This window comes from Myotis brandtii, unplaced genomic scaffold (genome assembly GCF_000412655.1).
Source record: "Myotis brandtii unplaced genomic scaffold, ASM41265v1 scaffold703, whole genome shotgun sequence".
Taxonomy (NCBI): domain Eukaryota; kingdom Metazoa; phylum Chordata; class Mammalia; order Chiroptera; family Vespertilionidae; genus Myotis; species Myotis brandtii.
The window spans coordinates 572,837-584,168 of NW_005370760.1; the positions used below are offsets into that span (position 1 = coordinate 572,837).

Here is an 11,332-nt window from a genome sequence, read left to right on the forward strand (position 1 = left end):
GCTCCGCCCCTGATCAGCCCCCCCACACCAATTGGGGGTGGGGCTGGCCGGCCAACCTCCCACAGCCCCTCCCCTGGACACTGACCCCCAATGGGCCCCCCCACCCCATTCAGGGGCGGGGCCCATCAGCCAATCGCCCTCGGCCCCTCCCCACAGCTGGCCCAGCCCCGATCGGCCAGCATATGTATTCCATGCTGTAGTTTTGGGGGTAGGGTGAGATGGGAAATGAACTTATTCCAGAATGCTGGGGGTAAGGTAGGGCAGATGTTTATCTAAGTATAAGTCTTAAAATTTTTAATTTACAGAAAGGCTCAAATATGAGTTAGACTGGCCCCAGAATGTAAAAAAAACCTCAAGTTTCTTTCCTACTGTTAGCACTCTCTCTTCTACATAATTAGTAAACAGTCACAGAAATACAAATATGTCAAATATTTGCACAATGCCAATGTTTAAGGGTCTTAACCATATCCCATCTCTATTGCTATTCATAACTACCCTTTGAGATGGGGAGGCAAGTGGTATTGTCCTCTTTGCAGGTGATATAATTAAAGCACTTTACCAGGTGACAGTGAGTTGGCATCAACAGCAAAGAAGTATCAGAAGAATCATAATTCAGGCCACTCAACTCCTAATAAAGTGTTATTGCTACACTACATTGTTCTTCAGCAACATCCGTTCGAAATTCCCTATGAATGCAGTTATATTGGTCAAAAATTTACTGGTTCTAGAAGGTTATTTCTTTCCTTGGGAAAAGTTAAAAATTTTTAACAACGGAAGTAAAAAAAAAAAAGAGTTGTGCTTTGAAGAAACAAATATCTTATTACTGATCAGTTAAAAAAATTGAATTCATTGAACTACAAACAAAATATTAAAAGCTAAAGACCAGCTATTTTGGAAAACAATTTGGCAATTTCTCAAAATGTTAAATATAGAGTGACCGTAGGACCCGGCAACTCTACTCTTAGGCATATACCTAAAAGAAATGAAAACATGTCCATAGAAAAACATACATAATAATGCCCATAGCACCATTATTCACAATAGCCAAAAGGTAGAAACAACCCAAATGTCCATCAACTGATGAATGAATTAGACAGAATGTGCATACCTGTACAATAGAATATTATCTGGCCATAAAAAGGAATGAAGTTCTAATTCTAAAACAGATGAACCCTGAAAATGTTCACTAAGTGAAAAACGCCAATCACAAAAGGCCACATATTGTATGTTACCATTTATATGAAATATCTGGAAGAGACATGTCCAAAGAGACAAGAAAGTAGAGTAGTGGTTGCCAGGGTCTAGGGGAAGGGGATGGGATGTGACTGCTAATGGGCATGGGGTTTCTTTTGGGGATGATGAATATGTTCTAAAATTGACTATGGTGATAGCTGCACAACTCTGGGAATATACTAAGAACCATTTTATGGTAAAAGCTGTTTTTAAAAATAAATTTTTTTATAGAAGGGTACAAAATAGTCAAAGACCAAAGACAAAAAAAAAATATTCTATGGGATGGACTGGAACTGGAAATTAGGTTGTCAGTAAGAATTCATGATTTCTAAAATGCCTATTTCCTACATATAAATGGGCCTAGAAGCAATGACACTCCAGTAGCAATGAGTATATACGGAGTCCAGATCTGGTTTTCTAACACTGTTTGTCATGAAAAGGAATCAGGGCTCCCTGGAGAAATGGCTGATTCCAGGGCTGACCCAGGGAAATACAAGCTGGGCCTGGAATATCTTGTGCCAAAAAACAAGGAAGAGAGAACTAAAAAAAAAAAAAAAAGTGGGGCCATGCCATGAGAACACAGAGCCAGTGTGCAAAGACTGTTACTAGCCAAATCTAGGACAATGTGAGCACCAAAATAATTAAGGACAACCAATGAACTATATGTAAATCACTGAAAAAAAAGATTTCCACAAGTCCATATAAAGATGAATGGATGGAAGGATGGATGGATGGATGATGGATGGTTGGTTGGTTGGATGGGAAGAAAGGGCTCTTAGAGCAGAATGAGACTTCCAAATATAAGGGTTTAGGGATGGAAGCTAAAAAATTACCATTTGCAATGAAAATACAGAGATTGGTTCAGGCAAGAATGATCAATAGATGCTAATTTGAGGATGGGAATAAGAAACAGGATATCTGCATGGTCTTAAGTGTCTGCTCATAGACTGCTCATTAGTTGTAATATGAAAACTAGTCAATACACAATGGAGAATCTGGACAGCACCTTGTCAGGTGATCAAAATCAACATCACCAATGAGGTCAGTTGGATAGAGCATGACTCCAGAGTTGATACACGAATAAGGGCAAGGAAGTACTCCATGACATATTTTGGCCAGAAGTGCTGACCCGAATCCAAAATGAGAAATATTCTGTTAAAAAAACACCTGGCCCTGCATTCTTCAACAATATCAACAGCATGAAAGTGAGAGAAAGTCTGAGGGTCTCTCCAGATTAAAGGAGACGTAGGGGCACATCAACTAAATGCCACATGTGATCCTGAATTAAAACTAGCACCAGATGCCTGACAAATGTGGCTCAGTGGTTGAGCATAAACCTATGAACCAGGAGGTCACGGTTCGATACCCCATCAGGGCATATGCCCGAGTTGTGGGTTCAATCCCCTGTGTGGAGCATGCAGGAGGCAGCCCATCAATGATTCTCTCTCATCATTGATGCTTCTGTTTCTCTCTCCCTCTCCTTTCCTCTCTGAAATGAAAATAAAAATAATAATTTTAAAAAAACCAGCACCAGAGATTATCATGCTACACAGGACATTATGGGACCACTTAATTTAAACAGCTGGAATATGAACAGTCAATTAAAAAGAACAGTATTAATGTTAAACTCTGGATTTTGGTAACAATATTGTGTTTATACAGAGAATATCCTTGTCTTCGGAAACCCAGTGGAGAATATTGGGAAGTAAAGGGCAGAATGAAGGCAAACTACTCCAAACAATTCAGAAAAAAATAATATAGGAAATAATATAGGAAATGTAATCAGAGCATGAGGTAAAAATGATAAAACACTGGTGAATCTAGATAAAGGATAAATGGAAATTTTCTATATTATTATAACTGTCCCATAAATTTGAAATTTTTCCAAATAAAGGTTATTAACATATATAAAGTAAAAGAACAAACCATAACACAGATGCTCTGATTAAAGCCTTTACTTAAAGAGTAAGGGTAGAAGAGTCTGATTCTTACAGGGCTTTTCTGACAAACTGTTAGCACTCTCAAACTATGATTTTTTTTCTTTCCTCTCTCTGCTCCAGAAGTCCCTAAGCAAGGTGATGAAGTTGAAAACTGAGGAGTTAAGGGAGCAATAAAGCAAAAAATAAAATGACATAGTGAGGAGGGTGAGGCGTCCATACAAAGCCTATTGAGCTCAAACAGGAAGAGATGGGTCCCTAAACAGATGAGGTCAAATTAGAACTGCTCCTTCCCACAGCAGTGTCTCAGAAATATGAAAACCAGGCAGCTTGGCCAAGAATATGTGCTGGCTGATTCAGAGATAAGATCCTCATACCACACACAAAAGACTAGGCAGGGGTGGGCAAACTTTTTGACTCGAGGGCCACAATGGGTTCTTAAACTGGACCGGAGGGCCGGAACAAAAGCATGGATGGAGTGTTTGTGTGAACTAATATAAATTCAAAGTAAACATCATTACATAAAAGGGTACGGTCTTTTTTTTTTTTTTAGTTTTATTCATTTCAAACGGGCCGGATCCGGCCCGCGGGCAGTAGTTTGCCCACGGCTAGACTAGGGCTTCAAACACAGGAACGCCCATTGAGAACAGGCATTTTGTAGGACAAGTCATCAAATCTGTTCAGTGACCTTCACTTGGGTGCCTTAACAAGGACAATGTAGTTTCCCAAATAATTCCACACTTTATATTACACTCTATTTGTGCATCATAACAAGAGTGATAGAATGAAGTGTAATAGGAAAGTGTAAGAAAAGAGAAAGCCTTCCATAGATGTAACCAGACACTCAAAGAACTGACATCTGTATCAACATTTTCGAATGTATAGCATTATAATTTTTAGACATTCTGAAAAAAAAGAAAAATATTAAGAAGAGAGGACATAACAAAACAGCTCTCCCATATGAACATCCACTGTGTCAAGTCAAATGAATGGTGTGGGAACCAAAGTATCTAGGGCTCCTCAGTGAGGTGTGAAAATCCTGTACTCCATTATTGTTGCAACTTTCCTGTAAGTCTGAAATGACTTCAAAGTAAAAGTTGGATTCCTTAACCTTATTGGAGTTTTAAAATCTTACTGAGATTAAAACCTTAACTGAAGCTTCTTTCACACCCTCTAAGCACATTTTATTGGTACTTACATAACTACATAGCGGTTGCTCAATAAATTAATATTCTATTAAAAGTAAACCTCCCAAAGAGGCAAAAGCAAGGTTTAGGATATATATTTTTATTGATTTCAGAGAAGAAGGAAGAGGGAAAGAGAGATAGAAACATCAATGATGAGAGAGAATTATTGATCAGTGGCCTCCTGCATGCTGCTACTGGGGATTAAGCTCACAACCCAGGCATGTGCCCTTGACCGGAATCGAACCTGACACTCCATCCACTGAGCCAAATTGGCTAGGGTGCAAGATTTAAAATTTCTTGTCCTGGCCAGGTAGTTCAGTTGGTTAGAGCATCATCGTGACACGTCATCGTTGCGGGTTTGATCCCCGGTCAGGGCACATACAAGAATCAATGAATGAATGCATAAATAAATGGAACAACAAATCAATGCCTCTTCCCCCAACCCCCTTCCTTCCTCCCTTTCTCTCATGAATTAAAAAAATTTTTACATTTCAGTTCCTGGATCAAGCTTACTACATTCCTTGACTTCTCTGGCTGACCAAGTGAAGAGTATAAACCGAAAAGATACCATTTTACAAGAAATCTGCTCCTCTCCCTTTCACATATAGTAGGCAGAAATAAACCCTCTAAAGCAGGATTCTCAAATGGAGCAGAACAGAATACACTCCATCCTGGGAATTCTGGTCTTCATTAATTATGAAAAAATATATCCATACTCAAAATACCAGAAAGACTTTCATCAGTTCTGATACAGAACTCGGAAAATTAAATAGAATTTATCTATATTCTAATGGGCAATAACAATAACATCGACATCTTTATATGGTGCTATAATTAGTTTGCATGCACCTACCTTATTAATTTCTTCACAACGGCATTTTGTCCACATTTTCAAAGGGCAGGGAAGATAATATTACAGCTTTAAGTCTTTCTAACACATAGCTGCAGTGCCAAGTACTTCAAGATCTATAAATATTTAATTGCATACAATCTAGAAATCCTTAGACAAACCCTTGTAAGGTCAAATACTCATTCTGGTTTTCAATATGAGAATTTATAGCATACTTATTTTGGTAATTTACCTCCTTCATCATTCCATACCTCATAGAGATAGCTTGTTCTAAAGAAAGAGGTATGTATTTAGAGGGACAGGAAGGGATGGCTATAATGTTCTTGAACTCCACCCTCCACACTTCACAGGGGTGCAAGCTGGGGCACCATGGTGGGTGCGAGTGGAGGGGTAAGGAGTGCATATGGAGCCAGCCAGTCGTACATGCTGCTCAAGGAAGGATAAATGATCACAATGGAACGCTTGATGCCTGGCAAGCAGGGGAAGAATATACCGCTCAGAATGGCCAAAAGTCTAGAGCTAAATCTTTTTAAACTCTTTAAAATTAAACTGTTGTCAAGTTTATCCTTTCTTTGAGAATCAAAAAAACATAGAGATTCTATTGGATTTATAAACAATAATTAGGGAAAGGAAAGTGTATGGAGGAATACAGCCTCATAGAAAACAATTATGTGTTTATTCAAATGAAACTGAGTTACAGAGAGAGAAAGAGTAATCTGGGGTAGGAATAGAAGAAAAAAAGGATCAGAAATTCAAAAGAAGTAGCTTTCATTTGGACCCATGTGGTGTTTGCTGTGGTATTGTTCACACACCTTCCCATAAACAACATCAGTCTGTGGCTTCTGGAAAAACATTTGGGACAGTGGATAAATACCAGCCATGCTTGTCCAATTGCAAACCGTAAGGACACTGCCATATTCTTCACATTCTCCCAAGTATCGACAAAATACATGAACCATTTTCACCCATCCCAGACAGTTATTTAAGCTCTCTTGACTATACAGTCATTCTGAAGGTCACAGGTACAGTTTCACTTACATGGTTAATGAAGAGACTCTTGCGTTTTTCTCTCACTGTGAAAACAAAAGATGCAACAAAAATGTTACACGACTGCATGCCAACCCCTTACAGGTCACCGAGGACTAGCCCTCTGTGTCGTGATCCCATTCTTCCACCAACCAACATATCCAGTTGCTCCATTACCCAATATAAGAAAGAATATGTGACCTGCACAACAGAGATCTGAACCTGGTTAATAGAGCAAAATATATACCCACTTAAACTATGGCATGCTAACAAAGTAAGTGTAGGTATAATTAACTGAGGGGTAATAGCTTTCCAATAACTAAATAAAATCTCAATTAGCAAATCTCATAAAACTTGTACACATCCATTAATTTAAGATAAGTAACAAATAATAGGACTACTGATTTCTAACCTGTGCAGACCCACAAGGTGCAGACACACAAAGGTCCATACTATAGGTTCAAATATAAATATCAATAATAACCATCACAAGCATTAAGATACATGACAAAATATGCTAGAAGCATTATTAGCATTGAAACAATTCCTCCCCCTGATAGGTCCTGAGGAATAAAGCCAGGTTTCTGATTAGGAGGCCTTTGGAGCCTCTTGCAACACCCTCTCCCTCATGGAGGCTGATAACATCACAATACAAAATACTGTCCTATCTCAGAGATGGAGACCATAGTGTTTATCGAAACAGAGGTCCTCAGCCCGAGAAGTACATGGGTGACCAGGAACCCTAAGAAGCTTTTCCATGACCTGATTATCATTGAACTTTGCATTTTCTTTCCAGAATACCTAGTTTTAAGGGTACATACTAATCAATCAATACATTTACTGAGTAGGTCACTGTAGAAGACAGAAAGGTTTCCTTCAAAGAGATGACATCCTGAGCCTCTAGGAATCAAGAATGCCACCTTGGACACAGCTATTGGGGTTGGGAGGGTAGAGGGCTTGAGCAAAAAAGAAAAAGAAAAAACTCATGGACACTGACGACAGTGTGGTAGTGATTGCTGGCGTAAAAGGGCAGGGGGCACAGTGGAGGGAAGTGAAGAAGGGTATAGGGAGGATAAATGGTGATAGATGGAGACTTGACTTGGGGTGGTGAACACAGATGATGTGCACCTGAAACCTGTATAATTTTGTTAACCAGTGTCACCCCCAATAAATTCAATAAAAAAGAATAAATAATCAAAAAGGCGCTAGGTACAAATCCAGCTTACTATCTGAGGAGCCCCTGCCCTCCCTTCACCCCCAAAGTCCACCTCCCAAATGCAGATTCACTAGTTTCCAGCCCTGTGGCTGATCTGACTGAGGAATTTGGGAATTGTTTCCTAGTTTGTATTGTTTAATTGTCTTTAGAAGTCCTATCCTCTCTAAAATGATAAACCAGCCTGAGGGTACTCTTGAGAGCAAATGCCTGCAGGCCATCAGATGGACCCACTCACAGGCCCTGGGCATGCTCCTACCACACAGAGAGTGTGGGGCACCTGGCTATGCTTGAGGCTAGACCAGCACACTGGGAGCTCTCTGGAGTGCCCAGACAACAGCTGCGGACAATGTCTGCTGGGAACAGTGTGGAGACTGCATGATCACTTTTGACCTAACTTGAAATAAGCATCCACAGGTGAACCATAACAAAAGAAATATGGGGAGCTACAAAAAGCACTGGGTTTTAACTTCCTGATACTATACACTTGGTGTGCATGCACATGCATGTGTATCTGTGCATGTGTGCGTACATGTGCATGTTTCCCTTACATTATTTCAATACTAAATTATTATGCATCTAGTTAGGTTTGCTCTACCAAGCGTAGGTATGATGACATGATTTCTCACTGGCTACAAGGATCTGAGAACACTTTTTACACAGGCAGCAAATTCCATAGACGACACTTAGCCCTTGCTAGGGTACCCAACAATAGGTTTGGGCAGAGGCTTTGATAGGGGGAAGGGTAAGTAATAGGAATAGAACCACAGTTGTTTAAAGATTATTCACCTCACCTTACTAACTAAGGGGCTCTCTTACAGACCCTGGGAAACTGGAAGATGTGCTGCAAGGAGAAAGACAGAGCTATAAAAAGATAAGAGACGCCTTGGAGCCTGCTTGGGTCCATTATTCAGAAAAGAGAATACATTTTGAGAACAAACCAAGGAAATGCTTTGATTTGGTTGCTGAGCCTGGACCCTGACCCCCTCTGGGAGTTTGCCTCAGAAATGTTGACTATTATCCTGTCCCAGGAAGGGGCTGAGCTGGGTTTTCACATCATAGAAAATTAACTACCTTGTTATTGGACTTCAAGATCCTGGGAAGAGACACAGGGAACACAGACCCTGCAGCCCTTATTCTGCCCCGCGTACTCCTTGCAGGTAGCTCTTCTTCCTTATCCATATATAATCAGCCAGCTAGCAAGAGATGTTACAGCAGAATTTTCTGGATGACCTGCTACTCTCCCATACTGCTGGCATTATAGGAATAAACACTCATATATGATCCAACCTTGTCTCTGCTTAATTTGGCTCAAGTAGTGAGAGGTGACCCGCACCCATTTTGTATCTGGTTTCAGCTTTGGAGTCTCCCAATTATGGGAATCACCTCCAAAGATATCCATGCCTCAAGAAATATTAGAGTTTCCTATATAAGTACTACTGAAAACATTAAGAATTACTAAAAAATGAGAGGATTAGAATATAGAATCATCAATGTTTTGACTTAAAGTTTTAACAAAAATAGAATCACAGTACATGGACAAGTAAGAATATTATAAACGTGTATGCTATTCTCGTACATCTTCTACAAAGATAACTCTAAGGGAAGAATCAGACCATTTCCATGAACCCCAACTGGTCCCAATTAGAATAGTAGAAAACAAAAATTCACTAAGACTATTACAAAACACATAAGGACAAGGTATCAGAATCTATTGTAGAATACTTTATAGACACTTTGTGTTTATACAAATGAATGCCTTGTACTTCTTTATTTCCCTCAGGGCAACTGAACCTGCTGAATCTTATCTGAAATCTGGTACTACCTTCCTGTATTATTTTGTAAGGCCACCCCTAAAAGGGCCTTTGAAATATTAAGCCTACACAGTATCTGAGAGGCTTATCACATGTGTCCCTATGACAGATTTCCTTCTGGAATATCTCCTGAGTCCCCAAACCAACTGCCTGTCCCAAAACATAGACTATCTTCTATCATTTGCAGAAGGTTATTCTCCATAAGCTGCAATGGATAAGGAAATCTTTGAAATGAAATAAATCTTCTCTTAAAGTATTGCAATTTATATATTAAACAAATGCAACAGTGGAGGCCTATGGCGAAAGTGACAGATATTATTTCCCCATGAACTTCAAGTTCTCACACTTACTTCTTTACAGGGCTGCCCTGAAATTCTCTTCCATTCCACTTCCTTCCTTCACAGAAGCAGCCACTGGGGCGAGTGAAAAACTTGGGGGTTAGAGCCAGAAAACTGAAGTAGGGGAACCTAATAAAGTGGCAGAATGTGGCTGGACTGATAATGAAGGAAAAATCAAAACCCCATTTTTATACTCAACAATCCAAGGTAATACTTATCTACTCAGCCAATCAAGATGTAATAGCTCGACTTACCTTTTTGGGCCCTAGAAAATTAAGAGGTAAGAGGAATCTTTTAAACTAGAACTTTCTCTGCTGAAAATATTTTAGTTTTTCCTCTTACATTATTATGTACACCATCATCATAACATTAAATCCTGGTATTCCTGGCAGTGTGTTTTTAATAGTAAGCATCTATACAGATGAAATGAGACTTCCACATTATATGTGGACCTTTACCCTATCAACCTATTTGCTCAAGTGAATGTATGTATTAATTCCATTACAGGACTATAACTTGCATAACGGATGAGTTCTCACCACTTTCTGTAGACAAAGGGACATAAGCAACAGGAGAAAAGGGAGTAATATTCATTCTAGTATACATGTGTAACTTATAGCATTGGAAACTATTAGTCATTTAGTTTATCTATTCTTTTTATTTTTGCATTGGACTTAGGAAATTGAAGTGTGTAAACCGAAGCAGTTAAAGTTTTAAGTTCTAGGGAATTCTGAGATGTGACTATTTTAGTTACATACATATTTAAATTTCTTGCTTTGGAAAGAGATAAAACAATGGGAGTAAGAAAAGAGACACTTATAATCCAAGGTGTTTCATTTACTCTTTTAACCTTCATGGTTTGATTCATGTCATGAAACTGGCACAAATAAATAATGCATGAGCCATTTTAGAATAAATTTCACATGAAAAACTTTGGTAGAATGGAAACTATACAGCAGTGATGGCGAACCTATGACACACGTATGAGAGGTGACACGCGAACTCATTTTGGGTGACACGCATCGACAGAGACAAAAAATGGCATAATTCAAATATTTGTCTCTCGCAACGGCCAGAGTTGGGCATCACTCGAGTAATATTATTACTCGCGTTACTCATGATCAATAATGCAATTCTAAAACTGAATGTAAACATGTACATCGGTGTTGCGTAGCAGATACATAGTGAAAACATCCAAGATACATTGTTCCAATACTGACATTAATATAAAAAGGTTAAGAATTGCACTATAAAGAGATTAATCTTTACTCATGACATTTTATTATTTTTTCTTGACTTTTCTTTTTTTTAATTAAATCTTTATTGTTCAGATTATTACAGTTGTTCCTCTTTTTTCCCCCCAAAGCTCCACTCCACCCGGTTCCAACCCCACCCTCTGCCCTTACCCCCTCCCCCAATGTCCTCATCCATAGGTGTAAGATTTTTGTCCAGTCTCTTCCCGCACCCCCCACACCCCTTAGAATAAATTTCACATGAAAAACTTTGGTAGAATAGTCAGTCCCCCCAGAATAGTCAGTCCACTCCCTTTCTATGCCCCTGATTCTATTATATTCACCAGTTTATTCTGTTCATCAGATTTATTCACTTGATTTTTAGATTCACTTGTTGATAGATGTGTATTTGTTGTTCATAATTAGTATCTTTACCTCTTTCTTCTTCTTCCTCTTCTTAAAGGATACCTTTTAGCATTTCATATAATACTGGTTTGGTGGT

The 11,332-nt window shown here is 39.0% G+C and overlaps 1 protein-coding gene across 3 annotated transcripts in view; it reads right to left on the reverse strand.

The window, feature by feature from the left end:
* The window catches only part of CCNY (cyclin Y), a 123,748-nt gene that overhangs the window by 71,473 nt on the left and 40,943 nt on the right, over positions 1-11,332 (reverse strand). For all 3 annotated transcript variants that reach the window (XM_005882304.2, XM_014529990.1, XM_014529991.1), the window contains one exon: positions 6,246-6,280. In XM_005882304.2, the coding sequence (XP_005882366.1) occupies positions 6,246-6,280 (35 nt within the window). The remainder of the gene's footprint in view (positions 1-6,245; positions 6,281-11,332) is intronic.